The sequence below is a fragment of the Pseudopipra pipra genome, chromosome 20 (genome assembly GCF_036250125.1).
Source record: "Pseudopipra pipra isolate bDixPip1 chromosome 20, bDixPip1.hap1, whole genome shotgun sequence".
Lineage (NCBI taxonomy): Eukaryota > Metazoa > Chordata > Aves > Passeriformes > Pipridae > Pseudopipra > Pseudopipra pipra.
This window is the reverse complement of record NC_087568.1, coordinates 3,683,494-3,707,057: the sequence shown is the minus strand read 5'-3', so window position 1 is coordinate 3,707,057 and position 23,564 is coordinate 3,683,494. Positions and strand designations below refer to the sequence as shown.

At 48.1% G+C, this 23,564-nt stretch overlaps 1 protein-coding gene and 1 long non-coding RNA gene across 9 annotated transcripts in view; both read right to left on the bottom strand.

The window, feature by feature from the left end:
- VAV2 (vav guanine nucleotide exchange factor 2) overlaps positions 1-23,564 on the bottom strand; it is a 132,907-nt gene that overhangs the window by 87,638 nt on the left and 21,705 nt on the right. For all 7 annotated transcript variants that reach the window (XM_064676756.1, XM_064676758.1, XM_064676757.1 and 4 more), the window contains exon 2: positions 13,880-13,996. In XM_064676756.1, coding sequence (XP_064532826.1) covers positions 13,880-13,996 — 117 coding nt within the window. The remainder of the gene's footprint in view (positions 1-13,879; positions 13,997-23,564) is intronic.
- Positions 247-6,284, bottom strand: LOC135424989 (uncharacterized). 2 transcript variants are annotated; one of them, XR_010435446.1, is made up of 2 exons: positions 1,641-6,284; positions 247-1,534 (listed from the first exon to the last, which is right to left on the bottom strand). It is a non-coding gene; the product is annotated as an uncharacterized LOC135424989 (long non-coding RNA). The 2 variants fall into 2 exon arrangements; XR_010435447.1 differs by having other exon boundaries at positions 247-365.

The window sequence follows — 23,564 nt, the reverse complement described above, 5'->3', positions numbered from 1 at the left end:
CAAGAAGAGAGGATTTTGGCCCTGGCTATGCTGTTTTCCCCCCAGTACTCAAAAATGGCTGAAAACCAGTAAACCTGAGAGAGGCAGATGTGAGGTGATCATCTGAGAAAAGCAGAGTAAATACTACAGAGCTGCCATCACCATGATGGTAAAAAAAAAATAAAAAAAAGATAACTATTAATTCCAAGTCTCCAGAAGGAGTGTGTGAACGTGTTTTGTTTTGGAAGAAAAAGAATAAATAGTAGCCTCAAGTCAGGATAATATTTATTCACATGCTTCACTTTGAAGTTGAGCCCTTGTTGACTTCACGTGGTGTGTGCACACACTAAGTCTCCTCGAGAAGAAGCTTTTCTGAAAACACAGCCCTGAGCAACAAGAGGAAGAAAAGAAACTGTTCAAAACCAGGTATTAACGGAGGAAAATAAATCTCATCACCAGGGGAATTACCACAGTCCCTCCAAAATACAAAAGGGGATTTAAATGGTTTTATTATTGCACCTTCTGCAGATGGTGCAGACCTGAAGAGCAACCTCTGAGCTCAGAGAACTGAATCTCATGGCAGGAAAAGCAAAGTGACAAACTTTAGCCCAGCTAATCTCCAAGATAAATCCCCATTCACTTCATTGCTGCCATAAAGAGGAATTTCTCTATGCTGCCATTTCTTCCTGACATCACTTGGATGCATTACCACACTTGGCATGAATACCTGGAGAGCTTTAGGCAGGGAAACGGGCAGGAGCAGAGACACATCAACAGGCAGAAACACGCTGGGGCTGGTGGCAGCAAAGCTCTGAGAGACACCACTACATCCAACACCCCCACGGGAAACTCCTTCCCAGCCCCACGGAGCAGGAGCTGCCTTACTGAGATAGGAGCTTGTCTCCAAGACATTTCTGCTTTGTGAAGTAACTCTGGGTATTTTCCTTCCTGCCAGTGATGGGGTGGCAGTTTCTGCCCCCAGCCTCGGCCCCCCCAGCTCCAGATTTCAGGATCCAAACTTGAAAAAAATCCTTGAGCACTGTGCAAACGTTTCAGCACAGGTTTGCTCAGCACATACCAAGGAGCAGGAAAGCAAACAGCCCTGCCTTCCCCAAACAGAAGCACTATAAGGGGCATGCTGCAAAGAGCCATCATTCAGCTCCTTCCTTTCCCCATCAAAACAGGGAACATTTTTTTCTAAAAAAAATTCCAAGCACGCCACAGATAATCATCAGTACCAAAGTCCCTCTTTCACTTCACCCACTGCATTGCCCAGAACAAAAACACAAGGGGAGGAAAGCCCCCCTCTACATATCTTGCATCTCTTATCTCCCTCTCCCTGGGTCCTCTAACTGGTTTCCTAAACACGTGGGTAATGCAGGATGCTAAATTACCCCAATATCCTTAATGAACACGACTGGGTAATGTCTCTTATCTGACCTTTCTTTTAGTTGGGTCACTCATATTTATAGTCATGCTTCATTTTCCCTTAAGTGTGCCCTGGTTACAGCATTTACTCATTTATGTTTCAGAGGAGAATAGGGATTTAATGGACCTAGAAATAGAATGGAGGAAAACCACAAAAGTCTAAAGATCTGCTTGTTCTCCAGACAGCTTACACCAACAGGAACTTGCTGCGATTAATTTTAATCGATTCTTACCTCTTTACAAGCCTTTCTGTGGCAAGACAGAGCTGGGAGAGCATCTGGGAAGAGTAGAGTGCCTGAAGTTAAATGTTTTTGGGGTGCTTTACACTCTTGTAACCCGGGGTGCAAACAGCAGTGCGTGCTGCAGCTCATGATGCGACTTCACAGAAGCCAACAGCTCCTGGCACAGCTTTTTGAAAGCCAAGTTTTGCTCTCTCCAGCAACATCACCTGCCACCCCAAGTGGCAGCATCCTGTCTTAGTTGCTCCCAAAGCTTTCAGTACTGCCCTTTCCCTGCTTTTTGAAGGTCCCTCTCACTGTGTAAACACAAAGCCCAAAGCTGAGCATTCCTGACCACTGACCATCATCCCTCCCTGCTGTGTGCCCAGTCTCTCCTTCACCTAATCCAGGGCATGTGCTCTTAACATTTCCCTGCTTTTCAAATTCTTCTCCTCTCAAGGTTAAAACTGATGAGCTGCCAAAGCAGTGCAAGAAGGTGGTGAAGGTTCAGGCTCTATTGCTCCTCTGAAGGATAACTGCTCTTCTGTGAGCCATTGAGCAAGAAGAGGTACATTAAAATCACAGATCCATAGAATCATTTAGGTTGGAAAAGACCCCTAAGATCATCGAGACCAACCATTAATCTAACACTGCCAAGCCCACCACTAAAGGAAGAAGGCAGGGGATGTTCAAAGCACTGCTGCAAGGGGCAGTTAAACTTCTTTATGTGTCAAAACCAGCTGTGGAGGTGGGAGAGGTGCCCACAGCCCCAGAGGGCATGGCTGTTATCACACCACAACTGTCCCCTCCCCTGCCCAGCCTGGCCATCAGCCCCTGTCCCAGCAGGGGCAGCCAGCAGGGCAGTCATGGGGCTGAATTTTGGTTCCCTATCAGAACTGATCCAGCAAGGCCAGCTGGGATCCAGCCAAATGTCTCTGCAGCCCACAGTCTATCCTGCAGGGAGGATTCCTGGGGGATTTTATCATAAAGGAGGAGACTTCATAATAGCCAAAACCACCAGTGCCTCAGGCCAGCCTAGTCCCCAGGTCCTTCCCTGCAGAACATCCTATGCACAATCCCAGGGAAAACCACCTCTCTCCATCCCATCCCTGCTCCCCTCTCCAGCTCCCAGCCTGCAAACAGGGGGACGAGGGAAACCCAGACAGGAGCAACCTGTAATTTCCCAGCACAAGTCTGCTTAGCAGACCCACCACAAGGGCTTTGGAATCAGGGGATGTTCCAAAACTCCAGCATTATGAATAAAACCTCCTCTCTGGCACTTTTCTTAAAGCCTCAGTCCTGCAAACCTTGCAATTACTTGCTAACCGAGTTTTCAGCTCTATTTTTCAAGTTTTCAGTCCCTTGCAACTGCAGAAAAAGCCCGAAGCATTACACAAGTGCTCCCTACTCGCTTAAAAAAAGGCCTCTAGAAACAACCCTATATAGTGCTGTTTTTAAAACAAATAACTCACTTTGAAAGCACCTAAGCCATACACCCTGAATTCTCTGCAGCCTCAACAGATGACTGCACAGGAGTCTTGCTGCAAGCCCATGCACCCAGCCAGGCAGGAGAACAGCCATGCAGAGCCAGGAAGTCCCTTCCTCAAGGGACAGCTCTCGTGAGAAAGCAAAGGATGTGACCACATACAGACAAAGAACCACCACAGACATCCCTGTTCCATACAGGATTCAGGGCTTGACCTCCCCAGAATCCTCAGTCCCACAATCCTCCTACAAGCCCTTCCCTGAGCTACCAGCTGAGCTGCTCCTCCGAGCCTTGCACCCACGGCCATCCCTGCCTGTCCCAGTTTACCCCCCAAAAATTGCATCTGGCAGCTCATCAGGAAAAACAGCACTGAAAACACAGACCAGCAGGACCCCAGCAAGCGAGAGTTAACCCTTTATCCTCCCTCAAATCCCTCACTGTCTTCCCTTTCCCATCTCCTGCTGGCATTTGGGATCTCCAGCCAATGGAATAACCACCATGTCCCAGTTTGCCCGGGACAGGAGGAGAAGTTGTGATCCGGGGACGGGCTGAGCGTGGCCGGCGCTGATGGCGAGACAGCAGCCAGGGGAAACTTCACCAGTGCACAAATGGAATTCGCCAAGAGGCATTTTAGGAGTCGATTCTTCACACTCCAGTAATTAGAACAATATTATGAAATAAAGAGGGGAGGGGGAGGGCGGGCGGCAGGGCTCCCACTGAGACTTGGCTGACGGAGGAAACAGGGCTGAGCAAACACCCAGAGTCAAGTGAGGCCCCAAGGCAAGAGTCCTTCACGGGGCTCCCCACAGCCTGGACTTAAACCAAAGGTTTATCTGCTTCCCGACTCCACGTTTTTCTATGCATGCATGTTTTTAAATAAAATTTAAAATTTAGATCAAATATGGGCTAATGACCCAGACCCAACTGCCTTCAGTACTTCTGTACCTCAAACACACCATCAAGGTCAATGTTTTTTTTTTCTGCCACCAGGTCAATACATTCAATTCAAGGTCCTGCTACAGACTCACCTAGTGAGTAATAAATCTCTGTGCATGATCTAAGACATCATTAAAGTCTAATCCCCTTGAGCACTCAGTCCCAAAAATTCATATTCTCACACTGGAGCTGTCATCTAGGGCTAAAAAAAAAAAAAAAAAAAAAAAATGTCACAACACCTCAAATTGTTGCATCAGCTGAAAATGCTTAAAGCCCTCTTTTCTAATATAATGGGATGAAACACCCCTGCCTGAAAAAAAGAGATAGAACCAAACCTACATGCTGGTGGATCCATCTCTAACAGCCCCCTGGCCACTGGAGCAGCCTCTCCAGGGAACTGGTGGACTGTTTTCTCTCCAGCATCCCACACTGGTGTGCCCAGTGCAGAGCCCTGCACAGCCAGCTTCGCCATGGGATTTCGGATTTCCATGAGCAGAAAATTCATTTTTAAAGAAAATCTAATTTGCTGTGAAAATCTAGCTCCTGCAAAGGCAGCCTGGGAGCAGAACTGATGTGTGGGGTTCAAGACAGACCGACACTGTACAATGGTTACTCAGATCTGCTGAAAGTGGGACTCAGTCAGTTCAACTCACATCTGCAGCGAACTGTGATCTCAGCCCCGCTTCTGGAGCACAGAGGTCCCTTTGATAAATCTCTGTGTACAGGGACTAAAGCACTATTTCCGCATGAAAGAAATATATTCAATTTTTTCAATAATCTTTACAGTCCACTGGCTTGGAAGACCGAGTTCCTCTCTCCCATCAGAGAGCTGTTGCACTCCATCAGGCTCAGGTGCTGGGACAGGGAGTGCGATGCTCTGAGCCCACTGTCTCACACCCTGGCTCTCCAAGCACTTATTTAAATCAATCTCCAGTTGTTTTGTCTTTTGTACGTGCCCAGAGAAGATCAGGATGTCACAGGAACACCCTTGAGATCACACATGGAGCTTACACCCAAAAATCCCCTCAGGACTCCCAGCAAACTGCTGGACCTGACTGATATGTCACTTCCAAGCCATTTGCACTTTGCCCCTTCCCCTGAAGTATTAACCACTTTTCCCGAAACTTCAGTCACAGGCTGTGAAATCCCCACCATCTGTCAGCCAGGGAGACATCACCACCACCACTCCATCAGCCTCTCCCACACAAGCCTTGCTCATCACGAGGAACGACTGCAAACATTTGCCAAGTCCACGCCGGCTCAAAAATTCCTAAAATCACAAACAAGAGGCCTGGAATAAGAATCCCTGACAAATGCCGTGTGTCCACATCATTAGCTTTACCCAGGGTGCATTAAGGCTGCTTTCCTGCTACCATGATTATACTTTAATACCTAATTAGTAGGAAGGGAATGATGTCAAAGAGGGGAATGTCTCACTTACACACACACCATTAAGACTGAGGGTGTAAATGAAGTATCTGCAGCACCATCTGAGGCTCATTAACTGGAGCAGCCAAGCACTGAGGGCAAGTGAGGGATATGGAAGAGCCCACCCTGCTCCAGATATGGAAGGCAGTGCAGCCACCTCACCTCCCCTCCTCTGCCAGGTTCGGAGCCAGGAAAGGAAAAACCTGCCAGAGGTAGAATACACAAAGGCATCAGCATGCCCCTTTTTCCAACAGGAAACTGATACCACAGATACCCTTGCAGATGGTTTGCAGACACAATGCTCATTCCAGCCTCACCTGGAATGTCTGGAGAGGGGCTTTTCAAAACCTGTTCACAGCAAATTGTTCCTGCCCCAGCCCTGTGATCCCGTGTTATCACCTGGCTTCTTGCGTGCTGTGCCCAGCACAGCCCCTTCACACACACAGATCAACCTAACACCCTGCAGCTCCAGGGGATTTCCTGAATTTTCCATCCTTTCTATCCTCACCAGGTTTTCCACCCTCTCTACCCCTGTGTGTGCACACCCATTGCCCACACCCATCCTGCAGCAGGCAGGTGGGAAGAATCATGAAGGTTTAGGGATTTTTTTAAGAAGTATTTAATTTCTGAAGGAAAAGGAGGAAAGAAAAAAAAAAAAAGCCCTATCTGGAAGCCTTCCAAGAACAAACAAGCAGCCCATTCTGAGAGCCAGTGGAACAAAATAGTCCGAGATGCTTTTTCCTTTCCCCTTTAACTTTCCCCCACGAAGAAGTGTGGGAGGGAGATGAGGAACCTTCCCATCACCCCTAGACAAGGTTTCTAAAGCTGTCCCTGCTGTCACAGTCTCAGCAACCTGGAGTGTCTCCAAATAAAGGAAGACTTGAGTGAGAAACAGGGGTGCAAACAGCAAACCTCACCAAAACCACACTTCACTCTAACACAGAGGTTTCAACACATTTTTGTTTGTGCTGTGTATTTACTGTGAAACACGAACGTTTCTCTTCCAATAAGCGACTTTCTAGAAAGTACCTATCTGGAAGGATCAGAGAGGGATCCAGGGCTGGCTGACCACAGTCCATCTACCTCTGAGCACCCCAATCCCAGGGATGGGGCAGGGGACACCCAGGCTCCTCCTGGCATTGTGTTGAGGTGTGATATTTCAATGTGACAACTTGTACCAACTCACCTCTGCTCTAAGAGAAAGCACCATTTCCTACAGAAGCATTCCCCCCTCATTGTTCTTTACCCTGTTTCATAGGGAAGATGCTGTGCAGAAGGACTCTGAGCACTGGGGGTTGTGGAGTTCAGCCATCCCAGTACTTTCAGGCTGAATTTCACTTTCTGCCTGTTCTGCTACACCACTGTTAACACCCACGTGTTAATCTGTTTCGAGAAATGTTAATTATTATTTATAACCAAAGCGTTTGGCCTTGGGACAGTCTCACATCAGACGCTGCAGTTCCAGGAGGCTGAGAAATAACTGGAAGATTTTAATGAAGAAATACAAGAACTCATTATAGAATAAAAAAATTCCTTTTATTCCAAGAGTCCCTTAAGTGATATTAGCTGGGATGTATTTCCTTCCTTTCCCAAAGCACATGATGCTGAACAGTTAAGCTCAAGTGATGAGAGCTGCACTTAGAGCACCAAGACATACAAAGACTGGCTTTGCCTGCTGACATCTTGCACTCACAATAGTGCTCACTGTATCATTAAGTCTCAAATGCCCAATGACATAATAAAGGAAAAACATCTCAAGGGGTTCAAATGAAACCACAGGTTTTTTAAACAATGGCCAAACAATGCTAGATCACCCAAAAAAAAGCCTGGCATCTCCCCTCTCCCCTTTTTGGAGACACGGAGCTGTAGGTGTTTTAACACTCACAGGTTTTTCAAAGTGAAAAAAAGATCCTTCTCTCTCCCTCATCTTGTCTAAAATTACTGCAAGGAGAGCAAGGAGGCAAATCAAGAAGGTACAAGAAAATCAATTTCATACACATTAAGGATATGCATTTATCCATGTCCTGATCAATACCTCTGATTCCTTGCATGTTAAAACACTTCCATCACTGCTCAAGGCCCAACAGCAGAATTCTCCCATCCCAACTACGGGAGTTATGAACAAGCCTGCCCATACTTGTTTGATCTGAAACATAATACCCCTTAATGTGACCCCTTGGAAAAATACTGGGGAAAGCAGCCAAGAAGGGAGGGAAAAAAAAAAGGCAAAAAAAAAAAGCAAAGCTTCCCAGAATGAACATTTCTGGCTCTTTCAGTTCCACTGAGAAGCTGCACATCTATAAACAGTCCAGATTTTTAAGTAGGGGAGAGAGGAAGGGGGAAAAGCAGAGAGAACTTGCTACAGCACAACTAAAAGCTGCTCCTGCAGGGAATACCACCAGCACTGGTGTCCAGCTCCTGCTCCAGCCCAGAAGGCAGAGCTGGGATGTGGCACTTCCATCTGCTCCAGCATGCCCATGCCCAGTGGGACAGGAGGTGACAACAGGGCCAGAGGTGCTCCCAGCTGCCCACCTGGGTACAGCCCAGGAGTTTCACAGAGGCTCTGCCCTTAGGATGGAGTAAAAGATTAACTGTTTCATCAGCAGCTTGTTGCCCATGCCCAATTTAAGGCCGTGGTGCTGTTACTGACCCCCGCCCCGACCACCACAAAATGGCCCTTTCAACATGAACTGCCACAGGAAACAGGGAAGATCCACAGTCCACCAGATATTCCAGGACGATACTCAGAGCAGGGAAAAATTTCCAGGATTTGGAGCCTAAAAATGTACATTACAGAGGAGAGGCAGCACCACCACATCCCTCACAGCAAACATCACCCCAGGAATGGTCCCGTGCACGGTGCTACACAGCACAAAGCACAGCCTGGTGCACGCTTGACTGGCCCCAGAGATCTCTAACTCACATGCTTGTGTTTTAGGGAAGTTCAGCATCAGGGTTTCCTGTCCACACTTGCAGTGTTCCAGCTGAAAACAGCTGCTGGACATACTGCAGGTGCCAACACAGCCCTCCACGAGCCACGGCCGATGCGCCAAGGATGGAAGGACCTTCATCCCCAATTCCAGAAGACAAGCAGCTCCCAAGCCCAAATGAACCCTCAAGCTGGCAAAGGGATGGAAGAACAAACCCAGCCCCATGCTGCTCCAGCCTGCTTTTGCCATTTGTAGCATTCATCCCAACATCCAGGTCTCCAGTACAATTCCAGCAAGGTCATTTAAAACACAGGCGGCCAAACACCTGCTGACCTCAGAGCACAAAAGGGAGCAAACATCACCCACAGCTCCTGCGAGCAACTGGGGAGTTAATCATCAACTGGCTGCAGTGACATCCCTGCACAGGCATGCAGGGCTGCCTTCCCCACACTCTCCTACACTTCCTGGAGCTGGGAAGGACTGCAGCACCCAAAGGCTCTGGGAAAAACCCTGTGGGCAGCACTGGGGTACTGATGTTGTACGTGAATTTTCAGCCGTGGCGAGGTCGGGGAAGGCAAGGGGTTAAGTGGGTTTCTTCCACACAGTAACACACATAAATCTCTTTGCAGGCCAGTTACTCTACTGCTCCCTCAGGAATTAAAATAAATAAATAGAATACACACACCCTTCTTTTGGAGAATTCCTCTCACTTCCCTCCCCACCCGCCCTGTGCCAGTGATATGGCAATTAGAGCCGTTCTCAGCTGCCATGGGATCCCTCTCAGCACACATCCAGTGCCACAGAGCAGACAGCTGAGGAGCTGGCACAGCGGGCCACAACATGGGAAGCTCTGTCCATCTGCCTGGGCCTCTGGAGACTGTAAAAAAAGGGATAGTCTCTGGCCACGGCACAGCAGAGCTGGGATGGGACGTCAAGCTCAGCTGCCAAGCACTCCTGTCCTCTCCCAGGCACTGTTGCTTCATGCACTCAGTGGTGGATAAAACCCCCACACTGCTTTTAATATGCCCTTTGCTCCAAGAGGTCAGAAAAAACCCTGAAAAGTCAAAAAGGGAGAAGGGAGCTGCTCCCATCGCCAGCAGGTTCTGCTGGCACTGGGCTCGCTGTGTTACACCAGCCATTCACCTAAAAGCTTTGCCATTTTCAACTACCTATATTAATTCATATAAATCTCCCCCTTTCTCTGCTCAAACTGGGTTAAAAAAGCACCCTTAAAAAGACTGCTGCAGGGATAGTGACTTGTACATGACATTAGAGACGATGGAGGGAGGGGAATTCTCAGCAGAGAAACAGAGAGAAACACAAACCACCAACTCTCGGTTATTAATCCCTTAAATAATTCTGACAATGCTCCCCACCCTCCTGTCTGAAACCAAGCAGAAAACAGAGTTTTCTGACGCTCTGGCAAGACGGTGGGGTGTGGGGAGGTGTGTCAGAGAGGTACAGGAGGATGTAGCAGTGGCTCTACCACTCTGTCCCCATGGCTGGTGACAGGGGATATCTCACTTTTGAGATTCACCAGCCATGGTGCTGGTGATGAATCAGGGGACAAATCTGCAACAGCATCCAGTGAGGACAGCCTGGATCCCCCCAGGGCTTTCCAAGAGTGATCCACACCAGCTCACTGGCAGGAGGAAGGGGACATCTTTACACTAAAAAATACTCTGAATATATGGAGTAATTACTTTGAATTTATCAAGGGCACCATCACTTTAACTCTGATTTAACTCCCACCTACAAGGCAGCTCTTGGCACAGCTGCTGGAGCGTGCCAGGTTCAAGGCCACCCTCCCCCCCACCCACATCTCCTCCCAGGCACTTCAGACACACAAGATAAGCCACGAAGGAGCCCTGCACCAGCCACCCACGAGTCACACGCCAGCAAACCTCAGAGGGTTCAGCTGAGAGGGAGGATTGATCCAGATGCCCCTCCTGTGCTCTGCTCAAGCTCTGAGGTGGGAGCAGCTCTGCCCAGGCTCTGGACCAGAACCAGAGTGGAAAACACTACTTTAACCTCAGCATCTCCTCATCTTTCAGCTGACCAGTGAGCCACTTCCCTTTTTCATTTTTAGAACAGCAGCACTTCATACCCAGAGTCAGGGGAGGGAAGACTTCTATCTTGGCAAAAAAAAAAAAAAAAAAGAAAAGCCTTTTTCAAACACTACAAGAACTTCAACAGGAATTCAGGACAATTAAATCCACGTCAGGAGAGCAGAGAGGAGCGGGAGGCTAATAAATGACACGCTCCACAGGTTTATGAATATTTGAACTATATTTCTTAAAAAAAAAGTACATTACTGCAAGTTATTTAAAATGAGTAACTCCCTTTAATGAACCTTGGTACCATCATGCTGACTAATAGAGTAATAAAGAGTTTAATCCATATTTATGTACATTTTATGTCATCACAGTTGGTGCCAATAAATTAGCAAGTCCAATAAGAGTTTGATTTTATACCATCACTGCTATTAAATGTGCAACAACACACCGTACATGAGCACTAGCTTTTCATTTTATTTCATTTCTTTTTTTCAGGAGATAGGCTGTGCTAGCAGAGACTGGGTACAGCAACCCTGCAGGGGATCCCAGTGCTTGTTCCTGCAAGATCAGACCCTATTTAGGGGTGAGGCAATAAAAACAGGGAGTTTATTCCTCAGAGCACTGCACACTGTGCTGCTTCTGCAGCCTGCAGCAGGGACACAGCTGTGGAGAAACACTTCTGCAAGTGCCACTGGTGATTATGGAGAGCTCTGAGCCACTTTAAAGTGATCAAATTAAAAGAAATAAATAAATTAAGAGTCAACTGGTAGAAAACAATATAACTCTATTCTTTTAAGGTGTCTTAAAGGGGCACAGACAGAAACACAAGCATCAGCACCTCAGGTCGCTTTCAGAAACCTCTGTCATGAAACATAGCATGGCCCTTGTCACACCAGGATTGCTTAATTAACTGGACACTGGGAAAAAAAAGGGCTGTGAGCAATTTAAACTGGCCTTTTGACCTCCCTGGGTAACTGGGAAACACTGCAGATGAGATTACATGGAACATGACGTGTGTTTTTGGAAAAAGCCTGCACGCTCCAGTTACCCAACGTCCCACCAAGGCAGAGATGGGGCTCTTCAGCTCCACGGGGATCTTGGCTGGACAAGCCCACATGGTTCACCATCCCATTTCACCAGCTGTTATCCTGGTGACAGTTAAGGAATAACTTCCCAGGCTTAAAACTCAAGGAAGCAGCAAAACCAGAGATAAATCCTCACGCTCCTGGACTCGAGCAGCCCCAAAACACACTTGCTCTCCCCATCAATCCTACGGCAGCTCCTCCTTGCTGAAGCCCCACCTCAGAAGCCAAATGGAATGATGGCTTACTCAGAATAGTCAGATCACTCAGAATAACAGCTGGTCAAGGCAAGACTGAGGGATCTGATTTTTCTTCCTCTTCTAAAGCACCAGTGGTTTTCTTACACCAAGAAACCCCCAAGATTCCAAAGGACAAGCCCCTTATGTAAGAGGTTGGCACCACAGAAACGCAAGTCCCCGCCCTCCTACTCAGTAATTACACTGCACCAAACCCAAAAACTGCTAGTAATTGCTGTCCCACTGCCCCTTGGGTTTGGAGGAGGGAAAATAACTATTTCAGTGGCATCCAGAAAGGAAACACCCAACACCACTCCAACCAAGGCTTCTCTGCAATTAAACGCTCGACTGTTACTGGGCTCTGCTCAGAAACGTCTCCTACACGGTGTAAGTGTCTTGTAACCCAAAAACACTGTTGATCTAAGGAATTCATAGCTCCAGGAAGAATTTTTTGTGTGTGAAGTCTGTGTTTGGCCAGTGGGAAAGTGGATTAGAGACTCCCTCTGCTCTCGCTGTGACTCAAAATTGAAAGGAGCTTGGGTCAACAGCAGATTTTTCCCTGTTTATTTGCTTTGCCACTGTTGAACGCAGATCTGAGGATAATGTGGGAATGAAAGGTGGCAAAGACAATGGGAATGTTTTGACAGGCTTCCAGAGGGATTTAGGGTGGTGCAGACCCGAACAGCTGATACCTCCACCAAACTGATTTAAAAAAAAAAAAAAATTGAGTTTTTTGTATACAAAGTCTGTGCTTCCCACATTTTATATGGTTGACTAAGGATGATGCACATGAAAATAAGCAAGATCCAGGCAATAAAGTACATTTAGATTTCTTGGAAGTTTATGACACATTTCTTTCCCAAGTCTCATAAAAAAACTAAATTGTCACGAGGTGAGAGGGAATGGCAAATCACCTCCCTTTCCCAAGTAACAAACCTGAACCTTCCCCACAAAAAAGTGAACAGGAGGAGGGAATAGCTGTTCCCTAACCACACCAGAAAGGAAACCAAACTGTGCTCATCAGCTGACATGTTCCAGCAGTGTTTAACACCAGGCTCTATTAACAGGCATCACAGGAAATTTGAAACAGCACAAAGCAAGAGACAATGTGACAATAAAGCAGCATTTTAATTAGCAGCAGTCCTTTCCCTGGCCCAAAAGGTTCCTTCTGTGCATTCATATTCCCAGAACAACAAAAGCCTTCTTGTATTTCATAAATCAAAAAAACTCATAAAACAAGGCCCTGCAATTGCACATTCCAGATAATGGTCCAGAAATAAATTAGGCAATAAATATCAAATAATATATCCCCATCAGCAGTGAAAATCTACTCTTTGGATAATCAGAAGGGAAGATGCCTTCCAGCAGCTTATGCCTGGTAACTCGAAACAGGTAAAACAATAGAGAGCTTTAATAAATCTTTTAACACCTTTTCTGCTGAAAAATATAGCAATTGTCCAGTGTAATAGCTTCCCTGAGCCCAGTATCCATCAGCCCTGATGCAGTTGGTGTCAAAACCAAGGAATCAGAACAAGAGCCACTTGTCAAAATCAGGCAGAGCTTTCCTCCCTTGCAGCTGGGTCTTGTTCAGAATTTGGTGGCAACCATCACTTACAGCAAAACACATTTTTGAGAAACTCAGGGCACTCATTTCACCCGGGCATCAAACTCCCTGACCCCCACAGACACTCACTGGCCACATGACAAAATTGATGGTGACTTCAGCAGAGCTATTTTGCTTTGCAGAGGTGGCAGCAGCTGGGGAAGGACTGTGAGAGGTCTGGACCCTGGGAAAGGTCTAATTCCTCCTCCCCAAAAAAAGACGTTTTTCATGTACTTTAGAGTCTGATCCCAGAGACATTGTCATCTAAAGCAGAACGCTTGAAGGCTTGATCTCCCTTCACTGAGGACACAGCAGAATCCACCCCTAAATATACCACGAGCAGGGGGAACAGGTGCTCAATCCTTGGGTTAACGGTGCAGAAGCTTCTCAGAAAACCACAAAACCTTCATATTTTCATCCAAAAGCAGCAGCACAGGCCCAGAGGACCAGCAGTGCCAGAAGCATCACTTCCCAGGAGCTCAGGAGTAACTCTTACCTTTCCAAAATCCCGCACATCGAAGAGGTCGAAGGGATCAAACAAATCGCTGTTCCTTAACCCAAATTTGTCGTGACACACCTTCAGGAAGGTTCGGATGTTCTTCAAACAGAGAAACTGGGGAAAACAAAAGAGAAAAGGGGGGGGGAAGGTGAGCAGGACACAGGCACAAATTGCAACTGATATTTACTGAGTTAAATTCACGTGCAAGACAAGTTAACAGGGACTTAGAAACTTGCACTGGAAAGCCAGGCACACGTTTATTTGTTGTTGCTGAAGATGTCAGACTCAGGGTGCCCTGTGAGGGCTCCTGTGTTCTCAGCTGCACAGCAGAAACAAAACACCCTTTTGAAAAACAAATTTCTCACAAGGTGACATCGCAGAAGGGCTGGAGAACTCAGGCCAGGACACTTCCCTTTAAAGGCTGAAGAAAAATATAAATTACAGTTGATGTTCTACAGAAGGCCACTGTTGAACTTTTAACCACTTCCAGCATGATTACATCTGGTTCCCTACAGAAGGGGCACATGTTACAGCCTGGAGAAGAGAAGGCTCTGAGGAGACCTTAAGAGCCCCTTCCAGTTCCTAAAGGGGCCGGAGAGGGACTTGGGACAAGGGGGAATGGCTTCACACTGCCAGGTGGCAGGGTTGGATAGGATACTGGGAAGAAAATCTTCCCTGTGAGGGTGAGGCTCTGGCACAGGTTGCCCAGAGAAGCTGTGGCTGCCCCATCCCTGGAAGTGTTCCAAGACAGGTTGGACCTGGTCAAGTGGGGAAGGGTCCTTGCCCATAGCAGGGGTTGGAACTGGATGATTTATAAGGTCCCTTCCAACTCCAACCATTCCCTGATTCTATGACTCTGCTACAACACTCCTTGTGTGTAGTGTTGTACATCCACACACATGCACACACACATCCCTAAAAAAGACTGGGACATTGAAAATCTATTTTTTTGCTTTGGGGTATGAAACAACTAACAATTTATTCGAGTACCATTTGCTCCCTGACCCTCACACCTCCCAGATGCTGAAGGTACCATAAACACCAACAGACTGACAAAAACACAAACCAGCCACATCCAGCCCATGCCAGTCCTGAGGCTCAGCCATGGGAGCTGCTCCTGACCCAACCCAGATCCTGTCCCCAAGACCAGAGACTGTTTCCACAAAGCTTTGCTTATCTTTAACCTTGGCCCATTTGAAGAAGCAGAAGCCTCAGCCCTCCAGGGACCACCCTTGATTATTCAGGGAGGTCAACTGGCAGAGCAATGTTATCCTTCTCTTTCAAGAAAATCCTGTCTTTGACTACAGCAATAATTGGTTGTTTATTTGGGAGCATCAGGGATTCTGAGGTCTGGGGACTCCAGTCTCGCTCCAGTGGTGCTGCCTGGCAGCAGGGGCTAAGAGGAAAATAATAAAAATCTGCTTCATTTCTGCAGCTGCATCACCTCCATCCTTCATCAGGATGGGCTGACTGCTGAGCCAGCCAATTAACTTCCCTTCTTTCTGTAGCCTCGTTACAAAATACCTTCAATTCATTGCTGTATTTTGAAGCAACTCTTTTTTTTTCCCCCCTCAGCAAATTCCTCACAAACACCTAACAAACACGTGAGAATCCCAAGTAAATCAATCCATTAAAGGGGTGAATCACCCCCACGTGATAAGATGCCTTTGGGTGGGTTGGCCCAGCCTGGTTTTGTCACATGGCACCATCTCTGCTCCCCAAGCTGTCATCAAATACACTCCACGTAAAGACACTGCTTGCAAACTTCACCCAGAGTTCAAAGCAAAATAAAAACAGCTTAATTTTCTTTTAATTAAACGAATCAAAGCAGAGTCTTTGGGGCCGTCGTATCTCCACAGACACGACCAGAGTGCAGCTTGTTATCACCGCATTTGGGATTAGAGATGGGTTTTCTAGAGGTGGATTAGCAAGACCACCTCATTAACAACAGGCTGATTCACCTACACAAAGAAAGGAATAACCTTTTACCCTTCTCCCCCACGCCAGCCCCTCGACATGGGGCTGCTGAGTGACAGCAAAGCTCCCCCAGCACAGGGGGTGGCACAGGACAGTCCCATCACATCAGAGTTTTCTCATTAGACAAGCACGTGCCAGAGGCAGAAATTGAAAACAAATCTGGTTTTCTAGGGCATTCCTCTATCTCACATAAACACTGCAGTAAATATAAGTGTCTAGACAGAGGTTTTTTTCGGAATTGCTTTACAACCTCTCCTGCTGACGTGGGTTATTTCATAACTTTATCTTCTGGGTCTCTGCAAGAATTTACACCCCAGGCAAACCGGCTGCTTGCGGCAGGGCCGTGTGTGCTGCTGCACTGCAGTCTCATTGATTTCAAATTTCTAGGCATGTGTTTATTTTAAATCCTTTTAAGCCTCCAATTTTGAAAGTTAATGACACAGGTTATAGCCACAATTACACACAGCAAGATGCAAACTTCCTTTGCAGAACTGCCCTGCCCTTCTGCAGCATTCCCTCCTCCTCTCCCGCTCATCCCAGGCTGGGCAGCAGCAAAACACAGACTTGTGGAATGACAGGATGGTTTGGGTTGGAAGGGACATTAAGGATCATCCAGTTCCACCCTCCTGCCACAGGCAAGGACAACTTCCACCATCCCAGGTTGCTCCAAACCACATCCAACCTGGCCTTGAACACTTCCAGAGATGGGGCAGCCACAGCTTCTCTGGGCAACCTGTGCTGGTGAAGGAACTGAAGGCCAAAGCTGATTTTGCTCATCCAATTCAGCTCTGGAAACCACCTCATCACCAGCTGCTAAACGAGTACAGTGTGCCTGCTGCAGTGCCAGTGCCCTCCTGCAGCTCCAGGTGACATCCAAGAGCCACCACACAGCCAGCCAGGCGCTGAGTGTGGGCAGAGGACAAGCATTGAGGAAGGAACCATCATCTATTTAAAGAGTTGTTGAAAAAGGCCTGATGTAAAACACAATAAACCAAGGCAAGAAACCACAGTCCCCCTCCACGAGCAAGGAGCTGGCAACAGAGCAAGGCCACCACACTGATCACAACAAAAGCCTCCACTCAGAATGACAACTGCAGGTGGGTTTCAACCCCACCCGAAGTTCATGTGGGTACACTCAGCGTGAGTGTTGGTGGCACAATTTCTTGCACTATTTCTCCCTCGCCAATCTCCAAAGTGTTATATCACACCTTTTTTTTTTTTTTTGGCATTTCGAGGTCAGTTTGCTGTTGATGGAGGATCACGAATTCTTGGCTCGATACTGTTACTCAACGGCCACATGTTAAAATTAGCTACAATTTAATATGGGCTGTGCCGAGGCCACTTTATTCACCAGTCAATCACACCTTTGGACAAGTAGACATCTTGCAGGATAAAAAGAGAGAGAGAGAAATCAATGTTCTCCATGGGGCTCATTCAGCACCTGTCAGGCCCAAAAATCAATAGTGTCATTTATACACTTCGAGCGAGAGCGTCACTGAGGCAGGATCTGAGGCAGGATCCCTCGGTGCAAGGGACATCCCCGCCCTGCCATAACCCTCCTCCACATCCAAAACAGCCCTGGAACCCACCAGCTGTGGCTTCTGGGGACTGACACCACCAGCAATCACGATGCTCATAGAAACAGACCCGAGACTATGGCAACTTCCATGGATACCAGCACCTCCCACTGCACCAAAAGCAGCCATGGCACAGGTCCTTGGCACAGGCAGAGCATCCTGGGCACTGCAAAGCCCAGAGAGGGAAGTTATCCAAGCCAGAGCAAGGAGGCAATGGGGGCAGGGATGGGACTACCACACACGACAAGAAACCCATCTGGTTAAACAAAATACCTTGAAGGCTGACAAGAGATGAGAAAAGTGTGGTCAGTTCTGACCCAATCCTCGGAGGGTTTTAAAGAACCAGCATTAGAGAGAGGCAGCAGTGGAGGCAGAAGGGGCCCATCACCTGCACTCACTCAGTTTCAGAACAGATTCACTTATTTTTAACCACTCTGCAATGTCATGAAGTGAATAAACTGCTAAAAACTGCTCTCAGCCACTGGTCCCACTGGGAGCCCACAGTCACCCTCCTCCTGTACATGGGGAGGCCAACAACCCCAATGCCTGGGACACACTGGGAGCTTCTCAGCAGCTTCTGGGATGTCCTTTTTTAAAGAAGGTTTTTATGATCCTATTTCTTTTACTGGATTCAGTAAGTTTAGAGACACACAAAGGGTCTTGCTGCCGAGTTTTCATGCCACTCAAACTTGTCCTGCAAACTCAGAAATGGAGATGCCTTCAGTGGAGATCAAAAAAGGGGTAGTTTGGTATTTGAGATAACTCCAGATACTCCAGCACTCGGAATAAATCCACTTTGCACACCAGGAGCTTAGCAGGGACATGCCCAGCCATCCCACAGCAGCTGGGCATCCCAAAGCCCTGCTGCTGCACCCCAGGGCAGGAAGGGCAGGTCAGATGTTTCTGTAGATGGAAACTCCAGCTCTGAGGGTGGGAGGGGAGCCCAGGGGAGGGTGCAGGGCAGCTCAGCACCTCACTCCTCCCCACGCCCCCGCATTAGCCACCACCCCTCCCTGCGGTCCCCGTATGACTGGGCACCCCTGGCACCTGCACTGACTAGACAGCAGCCATTTCCAATGCAAATTCACCAGAAAAGAGCCACCTACTCGAGCACCTCGGGGTTGGGTTGGAAACAGTCCCCCCTCAGCCTCAGCAGAGATGATGGCAGGCTTGAAGGCCACATGTGCTCCTGACTCCCACCAAAGGGGCTTTGTTAAAAGAAAAACAGAATCATTTAGGTTGGAAAAGACCTCCAAGATCGAGTCACACCTTTAACTCAGCACTTCCAAGCCCAACACTAAACCATGTCCCTTAAGTGTCACTTCTACACCACGTTAAATCCCACCAGGGATGGGGACTCCACTTTCCTGAGCAGCCTGTTGATGGCAGAGAGACAGACTAAAAGCTGGAAGAATGCAGCAGCATTTGCTCAACAACCAAGCTGGGATCCCAGGTGGGATCTGGAGGACATTCACATGAGCAGAGCAGTCCCTGCTCCCTGCAGCTGGGATGGCACAAGGGAGGGAGGTGCAAGGCTTGGGAGTCTCCAAAGAGACATTTAACAACGTGATAAAACACAGGAAAAGGAAAGAAACTGGAGGGGATGATTCTGTCTGGCAGGGCAGGATCGTGCAGCAGCTCACAGCTTTTTGGAAAGGGCCTTTTGGAGAGGGAGCAGCTGCGGGGGGCCGGGGTTAGAGCTGGGGGGGGGAGCGGGGCCGCACACGGTGACAAACGGGGCATCTGGGCACAGGGCCACGCACTGAGCTGTGGCCAGAGGAGCTGTGGGCTTGAAACTGGTCCTGCAGCATGCAAGGAATGCTGCAGCTCTGCCTTTCGAGATAACCCGCTGACGAATGACGAAAGTAACTTTCTTTAGCGCTTCCTGACCGTGATGTCAGATTTCCTCTTATCTCGCTGCCGGCACCGCTGCAAAGCACCAGGAGAAAAGTGAGTCCTCAACGGGGGAGCTGTGAGCATCTGCTTATCACAGGCTCTGCAAACGGGGAAGGGAGGGAGGGTCTCTTGTTGAGAAAACACCTCCTTTACAGCGATCAGTGGGAAAATGGGTATCCCGTGGTGCAAACCTCTATAGAAAACTGAAGGATGCACCTCCTCCAAGTCATGCCGAGTTCCCCCGAGCTACTCTGACATTGCAAAGAAGCATCAAAACTCCCTTGGCTTGCTCCAACAGCAAGAGTGGAGAGAAAAATCCAAGAGCATCCAAGTACCCAGCGGGAACTACAGGGCTGCAGCCAACAACTCTGCATGGCAGGGGGTTGGAACTAGATGGTTTTAAGGTCCCTTCCAACCCAAAACATTCTGTGACCTAAAACTGTGCAAATCACAAGCTTTATCTAATCTCTCCAAACGGCTCTGCCCCATCCAGCTCACCTCCACATCAAGGTGTTACCAGGACAGTTTCAGGAGCAGTAACGAGTCAAAAGCACAAGTGGAGCTTGTATTAATCCCACCAGCAGCACGAAATCTCCCATGGCTTTGTTCCTCCTGGCTTTGTTCCTCCCCAGCTTCACCCCATTGTCTCTGGTGCAGATGAGCAGCCGCAGAGACAGTGCAAAACATCCCTGCAGAAAATTCCCCCTCTCGCTCACATTTGGATTCAAGTCACAGTTCATCAATTACTTCAGATGGACAGATTAAATTTCAGGTTGTTGGACAGCAGATTTATCTATTGAGAAGTGGAGAACGAAATTATTTCTCAAACAGTTTAGCACTATCATTTCCCCCCCTCCCTTTCAAAGACATTCCCATCACTGAGTGCTCCCGGGCTGGGCAAATTCCACTTAGCGAGGCTGATTAATGAGCCTGAAACACTGATGAGGGCTGACCTCTCCACAGCTTCTCCTTCTCCTCACATCCACCCACAAGCAAGATTTATCCCTAGGAGAGCACCTGAGGGAAAGCAACCATTTATTTTAGCAAACACCCATAGCTGGTCACTGGGAGGACTGAGGGAAGGCAAACCTACACTGCAAGCAAAGGTCCTTCCTAGTGAGAAGCATCAGCCTCAGAGGGACTACAAACCTTCCACACCTGGCCCCAGAGAAGCACACCACAGATCCAGGGAGGCTGTCCAGCAGCAGACCAGCACACTGGGACAGGCTGCCAAGCCCCACATCCTCACACCTTTGCTCATCATCACTCTTGAACTGGTCAAGCGGACAAAGATCTTCCAATTACCTTATGGGAACTTCCCATTGTGGTTATGGGTGCTCAAAGGGAAGAGGTCTCTCAGATAACCTCATTAAAGCTCATGAACTGGAAACCAGAATATACACAGAACTGTGAAAACAACTAAAAATAAAATAAAAAAAAAAAATAACAAAAAAAGGCTCTAGAATAACCTATTAAATACCCAGAAGTCTCAAACCTCAGCCCTAGAGGAAGAGGAATGGCTCCCAGCACTGCTCAGAGGGGGCACAAACATTAACCAGAGCTCCCAGCCTGAATTTCTCACAAGACATGAGCTACTGGAACAAGGTGAGGACCAGTGGCAAACACCTCTGTGGTGGCAGACGCTGGGAAGAGGCGAGAGGAACAAGAGACAGAGCACGGGGTCAAATTATTTAACTCAGTCAGTGAGAGGTGCCCAAGAACTGTTCAGTGACACACTGAAGTATATATTGAGGATGTATAGATGTGCTGGCTCTGCTTGCAGAAGTCTGTGTGAGGGGAGCAGCATTATCCCCCCCTGGGCTGCGAGAGCTCGTCCTATCTTATCCAAGGCAAGTTTTGCTGACTCCTGAACTCTCCCTGAGGACTGCCAGGCTTGTTTCCTTCATTACACAGGCTTCTTCAGAATAAAAAATAAAAAAAAAAAAAAAGAGAGAGAGAGAAAAAAAGAACTCCAGAAGCGTGGCTAAAACCCCCATCAGGCAGCTGATGAGTCCAAGATAACGCGGGGCTGGAGGAGGGGACAAGGATCGAGTAACATCCCCCGGTTTGGAGAAGGGAAGAGACGTCACAGACGAGCCCAGATGTTTGTGTCCTCGGAGGCAAACTCCCAACAGCAGCGATGACCTCCCCAAAGCTCAAAACCACATCTGAGCCTTCCCCGGTGCCAGGAGAGGCTCGTGAGAGCCCGTGCAAGGAGCCCGCAGACTCCCCGGGGGAGCGCTGGGCTCCGTCCGTCTGTCCGTCCCGCCGTCGGGGGGTCACCCAGCGGCACACACGGGCTCTAAATGAGCGGAAGGAAGCTGCAACTTCCCAAAGAAAACGGCGGAGCTGCCGCCGATGACAGTACTTCCCTCCTTTGTGGAGCCCTCGGAGGGCTGCAAACGCGGGGCTCCGCTGAGAAAGCCGGAATTTGTTGAGGGAAGGGCTTTAATTGCAATGCCTTGGGGCGTTTTATCAGAGATGCTCACGGGGTTTGAAATTCCCTGATCCCACAGCCAAGGTCTGGACAGCCCAGTCACCCAAAATCCAGCGGGTCCAACAGGTTCAGCGCTGGTCCAAATCCCAGCCTAAGTCTGAGGTTTGTGTCACCAAAACCCTTCCTGCTGAGGTTTTAGAAAACCCCAGTCAAATCCCTGCATCGCGTCGGGCTGCTGATTGCACTTCGGAGATTTATCTTTCAGGATGTCCCTACGAAAGAGATCTGCAGAGCCACTCCCAGGAATCACAACAGCTTCTCGAAAAATCAGGTGGGCACAGCCCTCTCTGATGGCCCCGGTCTCCACAATCTCCTGGGGGATGGCAGGGCAGGGAGCAGAGGCTGTTTGCATCCTGAGTTATGGGTGAGTGTGAGAAAACCACCAAGTATCAGCACCCCACTTCAGAGGAGAAACCCAGCTGGACCCTCTAAGGTTCATCAGTACCACAGCAAATACATCAAAAGTGGTTCTTCTGGACTTTCCCACAGTATCCAGGAAGCTCTGACTCCTGCATCCCCCATCTGGGGTGTCTCCACATCCCTACCAGCAGACTGCAAAATCCAGCCTGGGCTTCAGTGAGCAACTGGATCTGAGACAACAGAAAGCTTGGGAGCAGGAGAGCTTGGAGGGATTGCTCAATCTGTCCACATTTGGCACCCTGAGAGTCCCCTTCCACATGCATTAAATCCAGCCCTGTTCTATTCTTGCTGGAAGACACACAGCTCCACCAGGAAAACTTAGTTAAGAAAGGGGGAAAAAACCCTAAAAACAAAAACCCACAAACAAACAAACAAACCCAAAACAAACAAAAACAAAAAACAAATACAAAAAACCACACACACACCCAAAAAAAAAGGAAAAAAAGAAAAGAAATTTTAAAAAAGAGATGTCTTGGCTCATACTATTGACATGAAGTCCTAAATTCATGTTTGCCTCACCATGGCTCAAACTTCATCACTCAGAAAACATGACCACAGATAAAAGATGGAAAAGGAAAATTGTGATTAGAGCTGGTCAAGAAACAAGATCCCTTCCCACGCACTGAGTTTTAGGCAAAGAAAATTCAAAACATTTTGGCCAACCCAAAGCTCTTAAGACGGGACTTGACCTGAACCATGACAATCAAATTATAACAGACCATTCAGCTGCTGTTAAGGAAAGTGAGTAATTGCATAACCCTATATAGAGTTACACTGCAATGACACGCTTCCAGAGAACTTTCCAAGCAGCCATTGTTCCCCTGCTCCCCAGGCTGGCGCAGGGAATCGGACCGTGATGAACTTTTGACAGGGCAGTGGTGAGAACAGCTACAGTGCATCTCTGAGGTGAGTCAACAGCAGCCAAGTCACCAAATCAGGCCTTGTCACGTCAAGTATTTGGTCCAGACCTGAGGGAGGACGCCCCAGGCAGCAGCCTGGGCTAATTCAAGGAATTCACACAGCTGATTTTTGTCCCTAAAACCAAGCAGCCCTATGCAAGTGCTGAAGAGACAAGCTCTGAGACTTTGGAGGCAGAAGTGAACCATGAGGTAGGTGCCTGCTACAGCTGACTCCAATGTCATTTATGCAAAATTGTCAAAGCAGGCTGTTATTAAATAATGACCAAACAAATATGTTGAATTGAAGGCCTTTATATTGATTTGATAGGGGTCTCAGTTTTAAAATACTCATCGATATCTGGAAGTGTTCAAGGCCAGGTTGGACAGGGTTTAGAGCAACCTGGTCTAGTGGAAGC